We start from the raw sequence: 16,263 nt of genomic DNA, 5'->3' as shown, positions 1-16,263 counted from the left end.
CAGGCCTGTGTTGGTGTAATAAAAGGCAATGTGCCCCCCCCCCCCTGTCTGTTAAAAAAAATTAAAGGGCACATTTCATGTAATAACATTTTTCCTTTTTATTGCGAGCATCTCGGTGTTCAACCCCCCCCCCCCCCACAACACTGAGATCTTTGGTGGGGGTCTCCTCTATAGTGAATTTATAGTGTAAAAAAAAGAAAAACAACGAGGTTTGTCCCGAGCCCCCGTGATAGAGCCCTACCCTTGTAGGTGTCATAGTGCTCACCTTAACCATTGAGGATAGATGTTTGATTTCTTACTCAGGAGATATTCACCGACAACTCAGATGAACACCCTATGATTCACAGTGATTCGCATCATGATTATTGCAGTTAAAGCCATATGCCAGAGTTCTTGTGCGGGGGGCTTTCTTCTGGTGAGGGTTATAATTAAAGCTCTCGATCCGTGAATATGCCTCCCAATAGGGTGATGGGGCTCCATCCTCGTGAATCCCAACCATGAGTTCAATCGGGCACGTCACGCAGACCCATGGCCCCCCCCCATCCCGCAGTAGGGCCCTAAGCTGAGATCTTTGGTGGACCCCGAGGTCAAACTCTTCACCGCTGTGGTGGTCGAGTGGCCATAGTGACGGACTCGCATCGCGAGGTCCCATTTTCAAACCCCACCGTCACCAAAGTGGTGGTCGGCTGAAGTTCGTTTTCTGTGGTTCCCAACTTCGAGGGGTGAATGCAAGTCGATCTCCCCATTAAAAAGTCTCGCCGCAGAGAGCAACAGGCTTACAACGGTAAAGTCATCAAAAACATTACACTTCACTCATAGTTCGAAAAATATGTGGTAGATAGCGGCACTATAATAATCATTACACAGAAACAAGCTTCACAACACGGACACGCACGTTCAAACATGTACCAATTCGTTAGAAGTTCCGCAGAGGAATATGGAAGAGGCACATGTGTGGTTTAGTAGCAGTAGTTCCAACTCTTCATGAAACTCCTTCAATATGAATTTGTAGTGTGAAAAACAAAAATATCATCACATCTGATAAGAATTATGTCGGGCCCCGGGCAGGAGCCCTAGTCGACTCACTCTTTTTTTGGGGGGGGGGGCTATGCAAGGACATCAGTCCTGCATGGAATAGAAGCTTCCACGATAAGATCTGGTGCAATGATTTATGGGAATAAATATGTAAATTAAGAGGTGCTGCCCAGGCCCTCTTTCATTTTGCCTTGGGGCCATGATTTTTTTGAGGAAGTAGTAGGGACACGCTTGAGTTCTGTAGAACAGCCTCATTATCATCAAGGGTTCCGCGTACCGACCTTATAACTATCAAGGGCTCCGCGAGAAACTTTACTCTGGTATAAAAAACAGATACAGGTATACAGAAATGGGCATTGAACATTGAAGGACAGGACGCACCCCGCTTCCCATCTCAAGGAGATATCAAAGCGTTTCCGAAAGATGGGTGCATCCGGAATTTTATTAAATGTTTATATGTATATATATCTATATAAATTTGTATAACAGAATAACAAGTCCAATTACAGGAGTATAAATCAACGGAATAATTATGATAAATCATGATCTAAGAATCGAAATCTAAATTGATATTATAGCGTCCTTTGCACGTCCGGACTCGATAATCAAATTCCGTTGGTGGCGGTCCGTCCGCGTTCGTTGGATGTCACTAGTCGTGTAGGCAGTACATTGACGAATCGATGTCATGTTTGCATCACATGTCCTGGTCCAAGTGTCCAAGTCAGCCAATGTTCGGACACCCAGATGTTTCAGCTCATTCTAGGCACACATTCCTGTTCCATAAGCATCCTACGTCTTAATTCTCCTGGGCAATTAGGAGATTTTCACCACTCCCGAAGCTACATCGGCTGGCCAGCTGGATTATGGGTGGCATTGATTCACCACGTTAACATGTTAAGTGTTTCTAGTTTCTCCAATAAAGTTCGCCGTTCAACGACGTATCAGTTTCGTGAATTTCCAGTACCCCTACGTGGCCGCAAGTTGTAGACTCTCCCTGGTATCAGCTTTACTGGTCTGGAAGGCTGAAATTCATCCTGCTTCTTCCGTAGTCCACCCTTCTTGTCGTGCAGCAAATATAGGTTACTGTCTAAAAATTGAATCAAATTTTGAATGCGCGAGAAGTTCATCGGACTTTTTAGTATTCTTCTTTTGAATGCCGTCATCTGACTTTGGGACATCTGACCAAAATGAAAGATTCTTCTACCTATGGTGTTGGCTGAAAGAGGCATTTGTCAGAACAAGGAATCCAAATTTGTGCTCGGTAAATCGACTAAAGGAAGGAAAGTCATTCGGAAAAATGGTGGTAAAGAGTGAAAAGATTTTTGGGAAATTCATCTTTATGTGTCCGTCATTTTCAGGTTCGCATGTTTCTTTCTTTTTCTTCTGGGGCAATTTTTTTCCACACTCTGAAACATATTATACTGCTTCATTGGCATGAGTGTTTGTATGGTGTTTTTCCACACATTTTACACACTTTGACCAATCGCCGTCGAAATTCCCGGAACACAAGAACTCAAGTTGGAAGCAGGGCAGCAGATACTACTCTAACCACGACCCAGCTTGCTCTCGTCTAGGAGTTTCAGGGCTTTTCAAAGCAGTTATAGTTGAACACAACATGTAATCAATGAAAATCTCACCTTTCGCACCTGCTCAACTCCAGCCCTGAGGATAATTTGAAAAGACAGTCTCCGAAAAAAACAGCTCTGGAAGAAAACCACCAACATTTTACGAATACCATTGTTTGGAGTTTGCATCCAATGCCATGTACTGAAGGAGGAAGTGGGGGGGGGGGGGGTTAGTTTATCAGATTCGAATACTAAAAAAAGACACAGCCTGCGCACTCACCCTTCGTGAAGTTTTCCCCAAATTTTCACAACAGATGGCGTCACTATTCCAAACGATGAAACCGGTCACAACAATAATTTTTCCCGACTGAAACAAAACCACAAAAAAGAAACACAAATGCACAAAAAATTCGCTGGGACGGCTATTGGCCAATGAAAAAAACCCACAAGGACATTCATGTCAATGAAGAGTCTTCATTGACATGAATGTCCTTGTGGGTTTTTTATATATGTTTCAAATTGAGGAAAAAAAATTAAAAAAAAAAAAAAGAAGCAACAATTCCGGAAACCTGAAAAAGAGTACAAAAGGGCGAATTTTCCGAAACCTAGTAACCCTTCTCTTCCATAACAAAAACAGGAAGCAAACACTCAATGCTGATTCCTGGTAGCGTCATCTGTTCGGAAAGACGACGTTTTAAAATAGTGAGCGTGGGAGTCCTTCTTTCTGTTTTTTTAATCTGGTAACCTTGATTATAAAGCCAGGATTACCTACTAGAAGTTGTAATATTTTGGAGTTATTTTTTGACTATTTTTTAAGGATCTGGCAACTTCGTTTCACAAACAGAGGATAGCCCGCCGGCATATAGCCCTGTATAATTGAAGAAGAAGAATCGAGTTCGCACCAAGCAGCTTTGGTCGTGCTTATAGCAAATAGTCAGAGGAAGAGTATATGTAAATTAAAAATAAGTTGTTCCCTTCCCCTCGTTAATTAGCCATGGAGATTGTAGATTTAATCAAATTGGACGACTTGACAGGGATCTTGAAGAAGAGTGATGGGTAAGACGTGCAGTCCCTGTCAATAATTCTTATAGATCCGAACTTAAATTGCTCGGTCGCCGGTTTCTTTCTTTCTCTCTGTACTTTCATTTCTTTTAATAATAATTCTTTACTAATACGTTGCACGTCTTCCATTGTTAACTGCGCACCTTTGTTTTTCAGAACTTATATTTCCAGTATTATTTGAAGTTGATAGTGTTTTTTTTATTCAGTGAAGAAAAATAAATTCCTCTTGAAAGGAATAATTCTGTATGTGAATGGTTATTTGTTAGAAAAGATGATAGGGGTATAATAATTATTACACTAAAATTGAGTCCATTAACACTAAGCATAGGAGCAGGGCTATCACAATTGTGCCATAATACCCCAGGCTAGGCGCAGGGCCGTCTCAAGAACATCATAGGCATAGCAGAGATAGACTTGGAAGTCTGGGGGGGGGGGGGTACGATGATGATGTCAATTTACATATGATCAGTCATGTTAGATCAGTCAATTTCACCTTTGACGCTGGAGGAGGGGCAGCAAGCCCCCACGCCCTTCCATATTTCCGCCCATGATCATAGGCCACAGGGCCAAGTGGCTTTTCTGAGGCCCTACCGTGTAAATTCGTGAAAATTTCAACCGGATCTCATTTTCGTGAGGCCCAGGTAGGCCCATGCATTAAGACAGCACTGGCTAGGCAGCATGGGCCGTGCCTCAGTGCTGTCTTAACACACTCGAGAGAAGAGGGGACCCCAGAAAAACGAGAAGTAGTTGAAATTTTTGATAATTTTTCAGATAGTGCCTTGGGGGGGGGGGGAAGGAGGAACTGATACTCTTAAGACAACCCTGCCGGACCCTTGGTGGGGAGAGGTCTGTTTGGTATCCAGGAAGCTGCAGCAAGTAGGGTGCTGAGTTTACTTTTTTTTCTATTCAAAGTTAGGAGGGCACTAAAATGTGTACTAGTCTGAGACAACCGAGCAAATTTTCTTTTCTACTTGCAGCCCTGTCGTGGACTCGCTTACCTAAGTATTATTGTAAGTATCAGTCCTCCAATTCACACACTATTTGCATATATACTCTTGGTTCTCAGTATCATGGTGTTCACCGAGGCTTGACAAATCCAAATAATATTTAGATATCAACCAAAAAGCACAGTTTTTGCTGAAAAAAAGTTCCTAAAAATAATCAAGAAAACATATTTTCTGGATTTTATGCCCAGATGAACTGTAAAAGAAAAGTCATCTGGTCTCCGCCGGGACTCGAACCCAAGCCCTCTTGCATTTCGTGCAAGCATGTTTCCATGTACACCACTGGAGACACGACCTTGCCTTCCTTATTTCTACTTGAAAAAGCCATCTATGTCTTATCTCTACCATCCCACCTGGGAGCAATTTGCTGAGAGGCTACTATATTGCTTTTACTTAATCTTCACACCATGGTGCGTGAAATAAGGAAGGCAGGATGGTGTCTCCAGTGGTGTAAATGGGCCGCTGTGATAGTCAAGTGGGCATAGTGATGGACTCGCATCACGAGGATCCGGGCTCAAACCCCACCATCCTGCAGTGGCGGGTGGCTGAAGTTGGTTGGTTTTCTGCGGTTCCCAAATTCGAGGCACAAATGCGAGCCAATCTCCCCGTTAAAAAGTCTCACCACAGAGAGCAACAGACCTAAAATGGTAGAATTATTCATTCACTACACTTCACTCACTATGAGTTAAGAAAAAGCTCAGTTTAAAAAATAAATTGATTGCAGATGTACAGCATTAGAGACAAACTTCATGGAAGGTTCGTTATACGTACACACACATTCCAACATGTACCAATTCATTAGAAGTTCCGCAGAGGAATATGGACGAGGTGCATGTCTGGTTTAGTAGTGGTGTAGGTGGTAGCATGCTTGCCCAAAATGCAAGAGAGCCTGTGTTCGAGTCCGAGTTCACATTGAGTATCCTATCGACCTGGGCTACTGCGCCCTTGAGTTATATGTACAAGGAAAAGTTTTAACATTAAAATACTGAAAAAGTTCTGGGACAGTGCAAACTTTGACTTGACTTTGAAACAGATATTCATGTCATCGGAGTTTGACTTATCGTCAGTTGAGTGTAGCATGTGAATTTTATCTAATGTTCTCTCTATCAGCATAAAACTTTTATGCCAGTTGAACCAATTGGCATATTTTTGTAATATTGCATAATGATCTGAATCTAATCATTTTGAAGATCCCATGCTCTTGAAAACATAGGCAGATATGGGAGAAGGTGATCGCATCCTTTTTCCCTCCCAGTATGAGGAGAATCTGTATCCTTAAAAATAGTTTTCTCTGAGTTCTTTGAGAAAATAGATTTCTCGTTTTATTTTCATGGATTCTTGTTATGGATTCTTTAATAACTTTTATCATTAATTGTATTAAACTTGTATTATTCCTTTATCTCTTTTTTTTACAGGCGTTTCAAAATATTGTATTTCTTTGTCAATGAGTCACCAGAGTGTGATCAGATCACAGATATTTTGAAAGATTTATCATGTAATGAAGGCGGAAAATATAAAGACTTCCTTTGTTGTAAGGTAGGTGAGAAAGTTTTTCATATGTGTGCATATAAATAGTTATCTTTAGAACTTACTAGATTTAGTTTCATTAATTAAATATAGGTTTATTCACTTTCAATATGCATATTACTCCTAGTCAGTTATCATAGGTCGCTTTGTTCTTCAAAGCTATGGAATGTAAGTTTAGTGATACCTTGGCTAACAAATGCCTATACTTAAGAATCTTTTGACTAACAAAGATTTTTTTTGCCTCTGCAAATGAATACAAATTTGGCTAACAAACAATTTCCTTGATGTGGATGTGCATGATAATGTAAAAAACATCTGAGTCACGAGTTAAATTTTAGTGCAAATCATTTATCTGAATTCTTGTCACCCCACCTGGTCACTACCATGAACTCAAACACACACCTGTGTTTTTAAACTCAACAAATTTTAATTCTGTGAGAAGGGTGATTTAATAATGCGTGACTGAAAAACGCTGGGGGATTACAAATACCAATACAATGCCACAACAGGCAAATCGCCCAACGAGGTGGCTGACTTAAGAACATCATGGATCCCCGAGCCTTACCTACTACTGCTACACCACACATGACATACATAAGACAACCTCCCACTGGAGGGTTGTTACATACACTCTTACATTTTTCCCCTTCGAGGGGGAGAGAGACATAATAATAATAAGAAATACACAAGAAAAGAAAAGCGAAAGTTGACATCAACTCCATCTTGTGTTGGGAGCAACAGATAAAAAGTTAGGCGTTTCCGCCACCCAAGCCCCAAAAACACTCATGTCCACCGCAGAATCTTTTTCCAGATGTACTCTCACTTCTCTTTCTGAAAGTTCTTTGAACCATTTAATTTAAAATGAACGATTCTGCTAATAGAAAATGCATTAAAAAAAAATTAGCCCATGTTTTCAGAGCAGGCGTTCTTTCAGTGTAAGACTTAGCATCAAACTGAACAGTGTCTGGACATTCTAGAAGCTTATCTTTTCCATCTATATGTATCGGACACAGAAATGAGCGGACCAAATCAAAAATTATCTCAACTGACTTGTGTTAACTCCATCTTTAGTCTACTAAAGTTGGCGTTGGTTGTGTACAGAGTGTGAAATAAAAAAATCTTCAGTATATCTCTCTCATATCTTCCTTTAAATTCGCGTTTGTCCAATTTTGAAGCTGTTGATTTTAGCCTTTGATCAGCTTTTACTTTTTTTTATAGTGTTTCTTGATGTTTTAAAAACTTATCTTCAGAATTTAGGTCTTGTCTGGAATGGATTTAATGATTTCCCATAGAAACCTATGGGGAGTCACGTTTCAGCTAATGATGATTTCAGCTAAAAAACATGATTCTGGAAAGAATTATCTTTGTTAGCCAAGGTATCATTGTATAGGCCTACAGTAGTGTTCTGTGGCACTTCAATGTACCACCAGATTAGCCAGATGGGCTGCAAGATATTTTGAGCACAAGGGGTATTGGAAAAAGTATTCAAATGATTTATGACTGGTGTGACATGGCTCTTAAAGTAGGAGATGATAGTAATTTGAAATCGGGCAAGATGATGCAAGATAGGCCTATTTTAAATTCAAACTTTGTGATTTAACTGAATATGGTTAAAACCTGTTGGGTATAAGCCTATGTAATACTATGAAAAGGGACATTTCTTAATTAAATTTTCTATGATATTTTCCATATTTTTCTATAACTTTCCACTAAACCCATTCATACTTTAGAGAAGTTTTCTAGGGTAATTTTTTTAAATTTTTCCAGTGAAATTGACGCTCTCTATAATCATAAGAATACATATACAATCAAATTTTTTTGTTGTGTCAATTATGATCATTTTATCTTATTTTCAGATTGATGCTAAACAATTTGATTCCATAGCCAAGCAGTTTAATGTAACCAAAGTTCCCACAGTCATAGTTCAAAAGGTAAGCTTGTTGAATGCGATCTGAATCTAACTTTATTTCTCTCTATTCAACAATTGAGTAATTTAGTTTATATATCTATTCAACTTCCCTTTTTAGTATTGAACAATGTATGCTGAATTATAATTTGTTTGCATGTTTATTCATTACACAGTGGCGCCTTTTACATAGGTGCTAAAAAACTTCAACGTATGAGTTTGAAGCATGTAAGAAATACACCTGATTCAATTCACTAAGCCGACAGCAACTATCAATCAGGGTGTGAAGCACAACTGAAGAAATCCCAGGCACCAGGTCGTCGTGGTGAACAAAAATTAGTATTGGCACCTAAAGTTTTCTTTGTGTAGTTACTAAATTGCAGGCTGATAGCAGAACAAAAGTTTTGGAATTTATAACGTATCTGCCAACATATGAAGGTCAAAAAAGAGAAACGTTATTTTAGCATATATCGCAACAAATCCATCTGGAAAAGTATATTTGTTTTTTGGGGAAGTGCTGTTGTGCACTGCATAAACACACACTCTACCGCTTTTGTTATTGCAATTTGACCACTCATTCTGTGATTAAAAATGCTTGATTAGGTGTCTTATATCTCTTTTTAAAGTTTGTCCCATGAATTTAGAATTACCCCTTATACTGTGACTCATAGATGCACCTACACTGACCATTCAGGAAGCATTTTTGTTGTTAGAGCTGAAATTCTGTAATTTAAACAAAAAATATTTGCTTTGTTTCTCTCTGTATCCGTAGAAAAAAAGACCCAGTTGAAACAGGCTTTATAAAACAAGGTATATACAGTCAAACCCACTATAACGCTCCGCTCACCGCCACAAATTTTCAATTATGATCATTTTATCTTATTTTCAGATTGATGCTAAACAATTTGATTCCAAAGCAGTTTAATGTAACCAAAGTTCCCACAGTCATCCCTATCTGGAAGATAGTTCCAGTTCGATTATGATACAAAAAACCTGTTATAGCGCCAACTTGTTATAACGCTGTTATTTGGATGTATAGAAAGTCTGTCATTTTCGAAGAAAATTTCCACAACATATCTTCTTTCATTATTTTTTTTTTTCTGAAAGGAGTTGATGAATTATCCTTTTCTCATTCCATTGTTATTATCAGTCAATATGACAATAGTTTAGAGCAAATAATTTTATGAATAAAAAATTGTGTCAAGTCAACAGTGTGCAACGGTGTTCCACTGTATTTGTTTCCGCTGGAATGTGTCTTATATGTACGGGGTTGAAGATAACTAAAAATTTATTAAAAAATTTTTACCATTCTTTGTCCTAGGAGAGAGAAATTCACAGAATTGAAGGAGCCAATGTTCCAGAAATTATGCAGGCTCTCAGAGACACATTATCTTTGAAATCAAAAGAATCGGTAACTGTCCTTTTATATTTGTTTCATTTGCATATTACACAATATTACGACTTCTTTTACTGTTTTTAAGATTTTTTTTTTTTTCATATTGGCATAGCGCGCCATTAAAATCCCTGTGCTCATTTTATTATATGTCATTTTAATTTTTTAATGTAATGGTAGGGGTTTTTTTTATGAATTCCTGCTGGCATGATTTTTCAGTATTTGGATTAAATGTTTCTACCCTCCCAAAAATCTGAAAAACAGATATCATATAATACAAATAGCTCTAATATTTTTGCTACAGAATTGTCCCATTTTTATGACACATGATTATTTTTCTTTGTGCATTTTGAGACCTTATTTTCAAATATTTTACCTTAAATTTACTAATAAATTAAACCTTTAACTGATAGATGAACAGAGGTACCAGGCAGCCTACCCCAATGCTGGTAATGAATGTGTCAATGTATTTTTCATTCACTTATGTGAATGTGATTTGATTAATGAAATTGATGATTATTCTTATTTATAATTTTTGAAAATGCTCATTTAATTCTGAAGCCATTGTGCAATAGAGTTTGTCTCATCAATAATGTGTGTATCTGCAGCTTTTTGTGGCCTTATACAGTGAAACCTCTGTTAACTGTTTCCCCCTTTTGACAAATAATCTCCCTTGTATAATAATTTTTGTACAGCCAGTGTCCACGAAAGATGTGTTTTACTATAATTTGTATCCGCATTAATCATGTTATTAAGCATTTCAGTTGTTTTTTGTGTTAGATTCAAATTTTTGGCAACTTGGTTCAAAAAGAAATGTTTATGAATTGCAAAAAAACTGTGATCTAATTTCATAAAATAAACCAATCCGTGCGAAATGAATCCAACAGAAGTGCTTGAATAACGAGTTAGCTATTTCAAATATGAATTGTCATTATAGGAAAATACCAAAATTCTAATTTGTAAATTTTAAGGGTTTTTCCTTTGATAATTTAATGCCCATTTTAACATTGTTTAGCTGGAGTGCATCAAGAACGCTTACTGCGTGATGCAAATTACATTGTTCAACTTATGAATCAAAGTGTCCCATTCAAAATCCAAAACTTTTTATCGCCATTTTAAGAGTGTAAAATATCAGAACGTATGAATTTTTTACAGTTAAATTAGTTAAAATTTGGGAAGCAGTTTATGATCGTAACTGATAAAGATTTGGATAATTGATAATTGTTATTTTATGTGAATATTGATGCTTAAGTCAGGGTTGGCACTGTATTTACCATTAATGGTTTTTACTGGTATTTACCATAGTTTTTACCATCATAGTAAAAACATTTTTTCCATGGTTTTTACCATCCTCAGAGAAAAATATCACTGTTTCTGCCATTATTTAAAAAATTTATGTACTCATTCATTTTTTCTGAACAAAATGTATAATTTTAACCCACTGTTGTGCAAACACCGAAAACAAAAATTATATTCTTACTAGTATACCTATTAAAGTACCTGTACAGGGTGTCTCAGCACCAGGTTTACAATCTTCTAGGAGGGGTAGGGTATGCCTAGACGGCTCGAAATCATACAGCAATGCATGGTTGGAAATGCTTCCCTGGTGTTGTAGGGTGCACAAAAAACACCAGTGGAATTGAAAATTCATAACATAAGTGAACATGAGTTTTAATAATAAATGTGTATCGAGAAAAAACAGAGGTCAAAGGTGTGCAAAGTGTCATTCACAAGCTGTAATGAAAGTGTCACATCTCAGATGTGAATTGAATTTTGAACATTCTGGAAGATACCAGGCATGTCTAAGGCTTATCTGCAGTGCAGGCAACAAGTTCTTCAGTGCTGTATACAGGTGTATCATAACACCAATGTTATGATATGCCTCCAGTCTGGGGACTCCAGAAGTAGTAATCAAGGCATGATAGATCCAGCAATCGAGCAGGCCAATGCATCCACCTGGAACCACCGCTCCAGTATATCGCCATCTAACATAAAAACATCGCCATCTAACACATCAGGAACCTTAGCCCCCCCTTCCTAGAAGTTTGTAAACCTTATGTTGAGACACTCTGTATATGCTCATCTCATATTATAAATTCTCTTGGCATAAAGATTATATTATGTTATCAGATGGTAATACGAATAGCAGTAGAAACAAAGTAAAAGCTATAAATTTTGGTCAAAATATCTGTTCATAAAGAGTCTTTTAAAAAGTAATCTTATGGGTTCTTAGTGCTAACAACAAGGGTTGAGTTTTTGTCATCAAAAATAGTTTTAAACTGGTTTTTGACATGACAGGCATCAAAAACTGGTTTAAACCATCAAAAACCTAAATGAATGCTTTTGGATAACGTTTTGAACACAATAGGTATATAGCATGATGAAAAACTTTTTTTACGTATTACTGTGTTTTGTTTTTAAACATTAATTAATTGCAACAATTAAAACAAAATATTAATTATATATTGGCTCCTAAAATGTTTGGTTAGAGCTTGGATTTTTCCTTGATTTGCCAAGCCCATTGGTGTATGAACAGTGTGATAGTATTTACCAGTCAAACCTTTCCTGTAAAAAACCAACTATAATGAAGCTTTCTACTTGATTTTGTACTTGAACAGGTTAGCAAAAAAAAAACTTTGGGAACCATTTACATTCTAATTGAAAATTTCTGACTAACAATGATAATTCTAGTGGTTTTATCCATCTTTTCTTCTAATATAGGAAAAAAAGTTACCAGTATTACGTATAATTTATTCATGGTTTATTCTCTGCTATAGATCCAATTGTATGCATATATTATAAAATATACTAAAAACTTTTAATTACTGATTAATTTACTAATGAAGATTAATATTTATTTAAAAACACACTACATATTAATTATCGATAAAAAAAATCAATGAAGTATAATTATTTACCAGCTTTTTACCACGGTATTTACAGTTTCGACCAGTTTCACCCTGGCTTAAGATGCAATTTGCAGTCATTTTTCAGATCCAGGATAGATTAATTAGATAATTGGAATTTTTTCAAGTGACTTTGGATTTCGAATTAATGAAGTTTGACTAATATCTGAAAATGGTTAAAGTTCATACTATTTTATAATATTACACTTGTGTATGTGATTTGATTCCACAGTTATGATGATAATCACATATTGTTCTATTCAAAAGGATCTCAATTCAAGGTTAGAAAAGCTGATAAACCAGAGTCCCTGTATGTTGTTCATGAAAGGATCTCCAGAAGTTCCTCGTTGTGGTAAGTGTTGTGAATCCTTTTTTTACTTTTAAATATTCACACTTTTAACCAATTACACACATTAGTCAATAGGTACATGTTATTCTTATTTGAATCAGGAAGAAACTTTTTTTTCATTTCTGTGTTGCAATCGCATCTTTTCTTACCCCTTACCCATTTATTTAAATGAAAGCACATAATAAAGCATGAATAAAATAATAAAAAATAGAATAATGAAGCATGGTATTATATGTGAGTTATGTATTGAAAATTTGCATACATCATTGAAAATGTTGAATCTCAATAGTTTTACTTCTTGATTTGAATTTTCTTGCATTTAATTTACAATAATTCATGAGCAATGTGCGCATTTCTTTTCAGTACGTGAAAAATCCTTCTTTGTAAATATCTATCTTATTGTCCACAATGGGAAAATAATCATTGAAGTAATTATTCAAAATTCATCCTGTTCTTCAGAAAAATTCAGCTGTTCCTTCAGTAATTTTTTCCCCTTTTTCATGTACTGATTACTCCCCAAAATACTGCTGAGAAAAACTAATATCTTGACAAGTTTAGATCCAAATTTTATAGGGTAAATTTTTCGGGGGAGTTTCATAGAGAAAAGTACAAAATTTACTAATTGACATTTTTTAGATTTGGGGCCGTATACAAATTTAAATTTTTGTATTTCCTCCAATAATGATTTTCAGGGGTTCCACTATCGCAGATAAATTTCATTCTATTTTCTGATAATTTTTCACTTTCGAAATGAACCATGAAATTTACATTCCTTTGGGTCAATTATGATGAAACAGCCTGCCTGTATATTTCAATGACAAATGACAGGGGTGGGAACTCTGCGCCACACTGCACCAAAATTAACATCTTGCGCCATCCTGTGCCAATAGTGTATTTTCGTATTTTTCTGCGCCAAATAGCGAATTTTGCTTCAGTATGCCTGGAATTTCGGACAAGGACGCCAAAAAATGTTGTCATATGTTTATAAAATGTTTATAATCTGTTGTTTTTTTTTAACTATGAGTGAAGTGTAATGATTGAAGATTTTAAATAGACATGGACTGTAGACTGCAGCGCTCTCTAGTTTAAAATATATTAGAGACGCCAAATTTATCATGCATGAATTTCCTACATACATGCCCTCACCGGAATGTTAATAACAGGGCTTGACAGATTGAAAATATTTAGGCTCCAGCTTGATTTCTTAGGAGCCAAGCATGGTATTTTGTTCAGGATTAACCGTACAAAATAATGTTTTCTTTTACTTTTCCTGTGTTAAAATAAGTAGCTTAATGAAATCAGAAAATTTTGTGTCACCCTTAGCCTCCAAATTTAGAAATTTACTCTAATTTAGCAATCACATTAAAATAATTTTAAGTGCCAATGGCGACTAGAAAACTGGAACATGGCACGTAGTGGACTCTCTCCAAGGGTCACATGTTTATCTGACAGTACGAAGAGTACTTGAGAGTGGTTGATCAAATTTCATGATTGAGCCGTCTGTATAGTGCTGACCTTTTTACAATATTCGGATACCTTTCGAACGAGGTGTTGATTTGATGTGATAATGACGAGACATGCTTTGAACTGCATGAAACCTCCTTTTATTGGTACTCTCAACAGATAGCAGTCAAGTAATCACAGTAGACAGTCAAAGGTTAACCAGGAATAGAAATCATTGAGTATGACAACTTCATGGTGGATATACCCATCTCATCAGTCATCTTGTGATAAGCGTCAGGAAAATTGAATGCTGCTTGCGCTGATTTGCCAGTACTGTGGGGGTCCTCAGAAAACAATGCAGGCTGTTCACCAATTTCTAGGGGTTTCGTCCTGGCACTTGGGATTTGTCCAGGCCTGGTTAATGATATATTATTACTGAAAGTGAAACTAGTTTTGAATTTAAGAAATCAATATTTTGATACAGAGACATGTTCTGGAATCATTCGAAAAATATAACTTCCATTTCAGGTTTTAGCAAACAGGTCATCGAATTGCTGAATAAGCATTCTGCCAAATTTGAAACTTTTGACATCCTCGAAGATTTGGAAGTTCGGGAAGGTAATTAATTTTCTTAGTATGAATATTGATGAACATGCATTGGAACTTATGATTCAAACGCAAATTTTCACCCACGTTATTTTAACATCATGAGACATGTTTGAAAATTATTATGACTTTAACAGGACTGAAGAAATATTCTAATTGGCCTACGTATCCTCAACTCTATGTGAAAGGTGAATTGATTGGTGGTCTTGATATTCTTCGAGAGCTTTCTGAAAGCGGTGAACTATCTGATGTTTTGAAACAAGACTAAAGTAAATTGGAAATGTTTTCTTTTCTATTCAACTACATGCTGCATTATTTTTTGAATATTTCATAAATTGAATAAGGTGTCTGATAACTTTTTTAAAATTAAGTTCTTGAAAAAATGCCCATTGAATACTTTGAAATCTTTGTTGGCCACCTTCAGTTGTTGGGAATATGACCAAGAGATACAGTATTTGAAAAAAAAAAAAAATCATATTTCCTCTGTTGGTATATACTGTCGATCATTATTTTCGTCCTTTTTAACGACATTTCAAAATACTTTTTAACATTATCTGTATTTCAGTATTTATCACACAGGCTTCATCAAAAATCACAGAAGCTTAGCATGGCCATATTACCCTCACTTCCTTTGTAAACATAATATGCATGGGAAGTATTCAGTTTTTTTTTTGTTAACCATAAAAATATTCTTTTTCATTTCAGGCTCAGCGTGAAAAAAGCCAACACATGCATTGTTTAATTTTTTCCCCATGTTTGTGAAACATGCTTGCCATTTTGTGTTTCAAAATTATTTAATAAACCAAAAAAAACAACTGGTGTTTTCTTGATTTTTGTCTTGTTTTTTCCACTATCGTGAACATTTCCTTTATAAAATGGCATAGCTGTCGGAATGTCCAGAATTTTTACTCCATGAAAAGTTTTATATCTCCCAAATGCCATCCATGATATCTACCAAATTTTGTATAAAAAAAGTCCCTTTTTAGGGAGGGATGTTACCAAAGAATTCACCCACTACCTGTAATTTTTATTTCCTGAAAATGACGTCACATGCATGATTTAAATAGTTTCCATCAGGGCTTGACAAATCAAAAAAATGTTCAGGCGCCAACCCAATTTCTTGGGAGCCAGGCATGAGATTTTGCTCTGGAAAAACTGCCTTAAATAATGTTTTCTTTTACTTTTACCATGACATGGGTGGAAAATCTGTGCAGACTGCTACAATTTCCTACATTCTGCTACAAAATCGCTGAAATTCATCAAGTCTGTGCTATCTTGCGCCAAAAACAGAATTCTCCTTTAGGACACTTTGAAATTGCGTCACAATAGAAGCTGAATTTGATTGATGCCATTGGTCCTCCCTGCCATTTTATTTCTGAGTGACAAGCAGAGATAGCTTGAGCCCCCAGCAGGGCTGTCTTAAGATTATCATGGGACCTCGGGCCAAGTGAGGCATGTTAAAAGACG

At 36.4% G+C, this 16,263-nt stretch overlaps 1 protein-coding gene across 1 annotated transcript; it reads left to right on the top strand.

Moving 5' to 3' along the window:
• Positions 1-3,470: 3,470 nt before the first annotated feature.
• On the top strand, positions 3,471-15,611 carry Grx3 (Glutaredoxin 3). The gene is made up of 8 exons (XM_089245145.1): positions 3,471-3,656; positions 6,082-6,202; positions 8,050-8,124; positions 9,421-9,510; positions 12,666-12,750; positions 14,719-14,808; positions 14,934-15,065; positions 15,502-15,611. The coding sequence occupies exons 1-7, from the start codon at positions 3,595-3,597 to the stop codon at positions 15,062-15,064; spliced, it is 654 nt and encodes a 217-aa protein (XP_089101271.1). The 5' UTR covers positions 3,471-3,594; the 3' UTR covers position 15,065; positions 15,502-15,611.
• Positions 15,612-16,263: the final 652 nt, after the last annotated feature.

The sequence above is a fragment of the Pholcus phalangioides genome, unplaced genomic scaffold, assembly GCF_987345545.1.
Source record: "Pholcus phalangioides strain wild (caught in Gottingen) unplaced genomic scaffold, Ppha-v1.0 ptg000015l_1, whole genome shotgun sequence".
Lineage (NCBI taxonomy): Eukaryota > Metazoa > Arthropoda > Arachnida > Araneae > Pholcidae > Pholcus > Pholcus phalangioides.
This window is presented reverse-complemented; position numbering and strand designations above follow the sequence as displayed.

Bases quoted from the DNA above. Each gene is read 5' to 3' on its own strand.
- Grx3 (XM_089245145.1), top strand. From the start codon at position 3,595: ATGGAGATTGTAGATTTAATCAAATTGGACGACTTGACAGGGATCTTG. The intron at 9,511-12,665 runs GTAACTGTCCTT...TCTATTCAAAAG, and splicing joins CTTTGAAATCAAAAGAATCG to GATCTCAATTCAAGGTTAGA. The intron at 12,751-14,718 runs GTAAGTGTTGTG...CTTCCATTTCAG, and splicing joins TCCAGAAGTTCCTCGTTGTG to GTTTTAGCAAACAGGTCATC.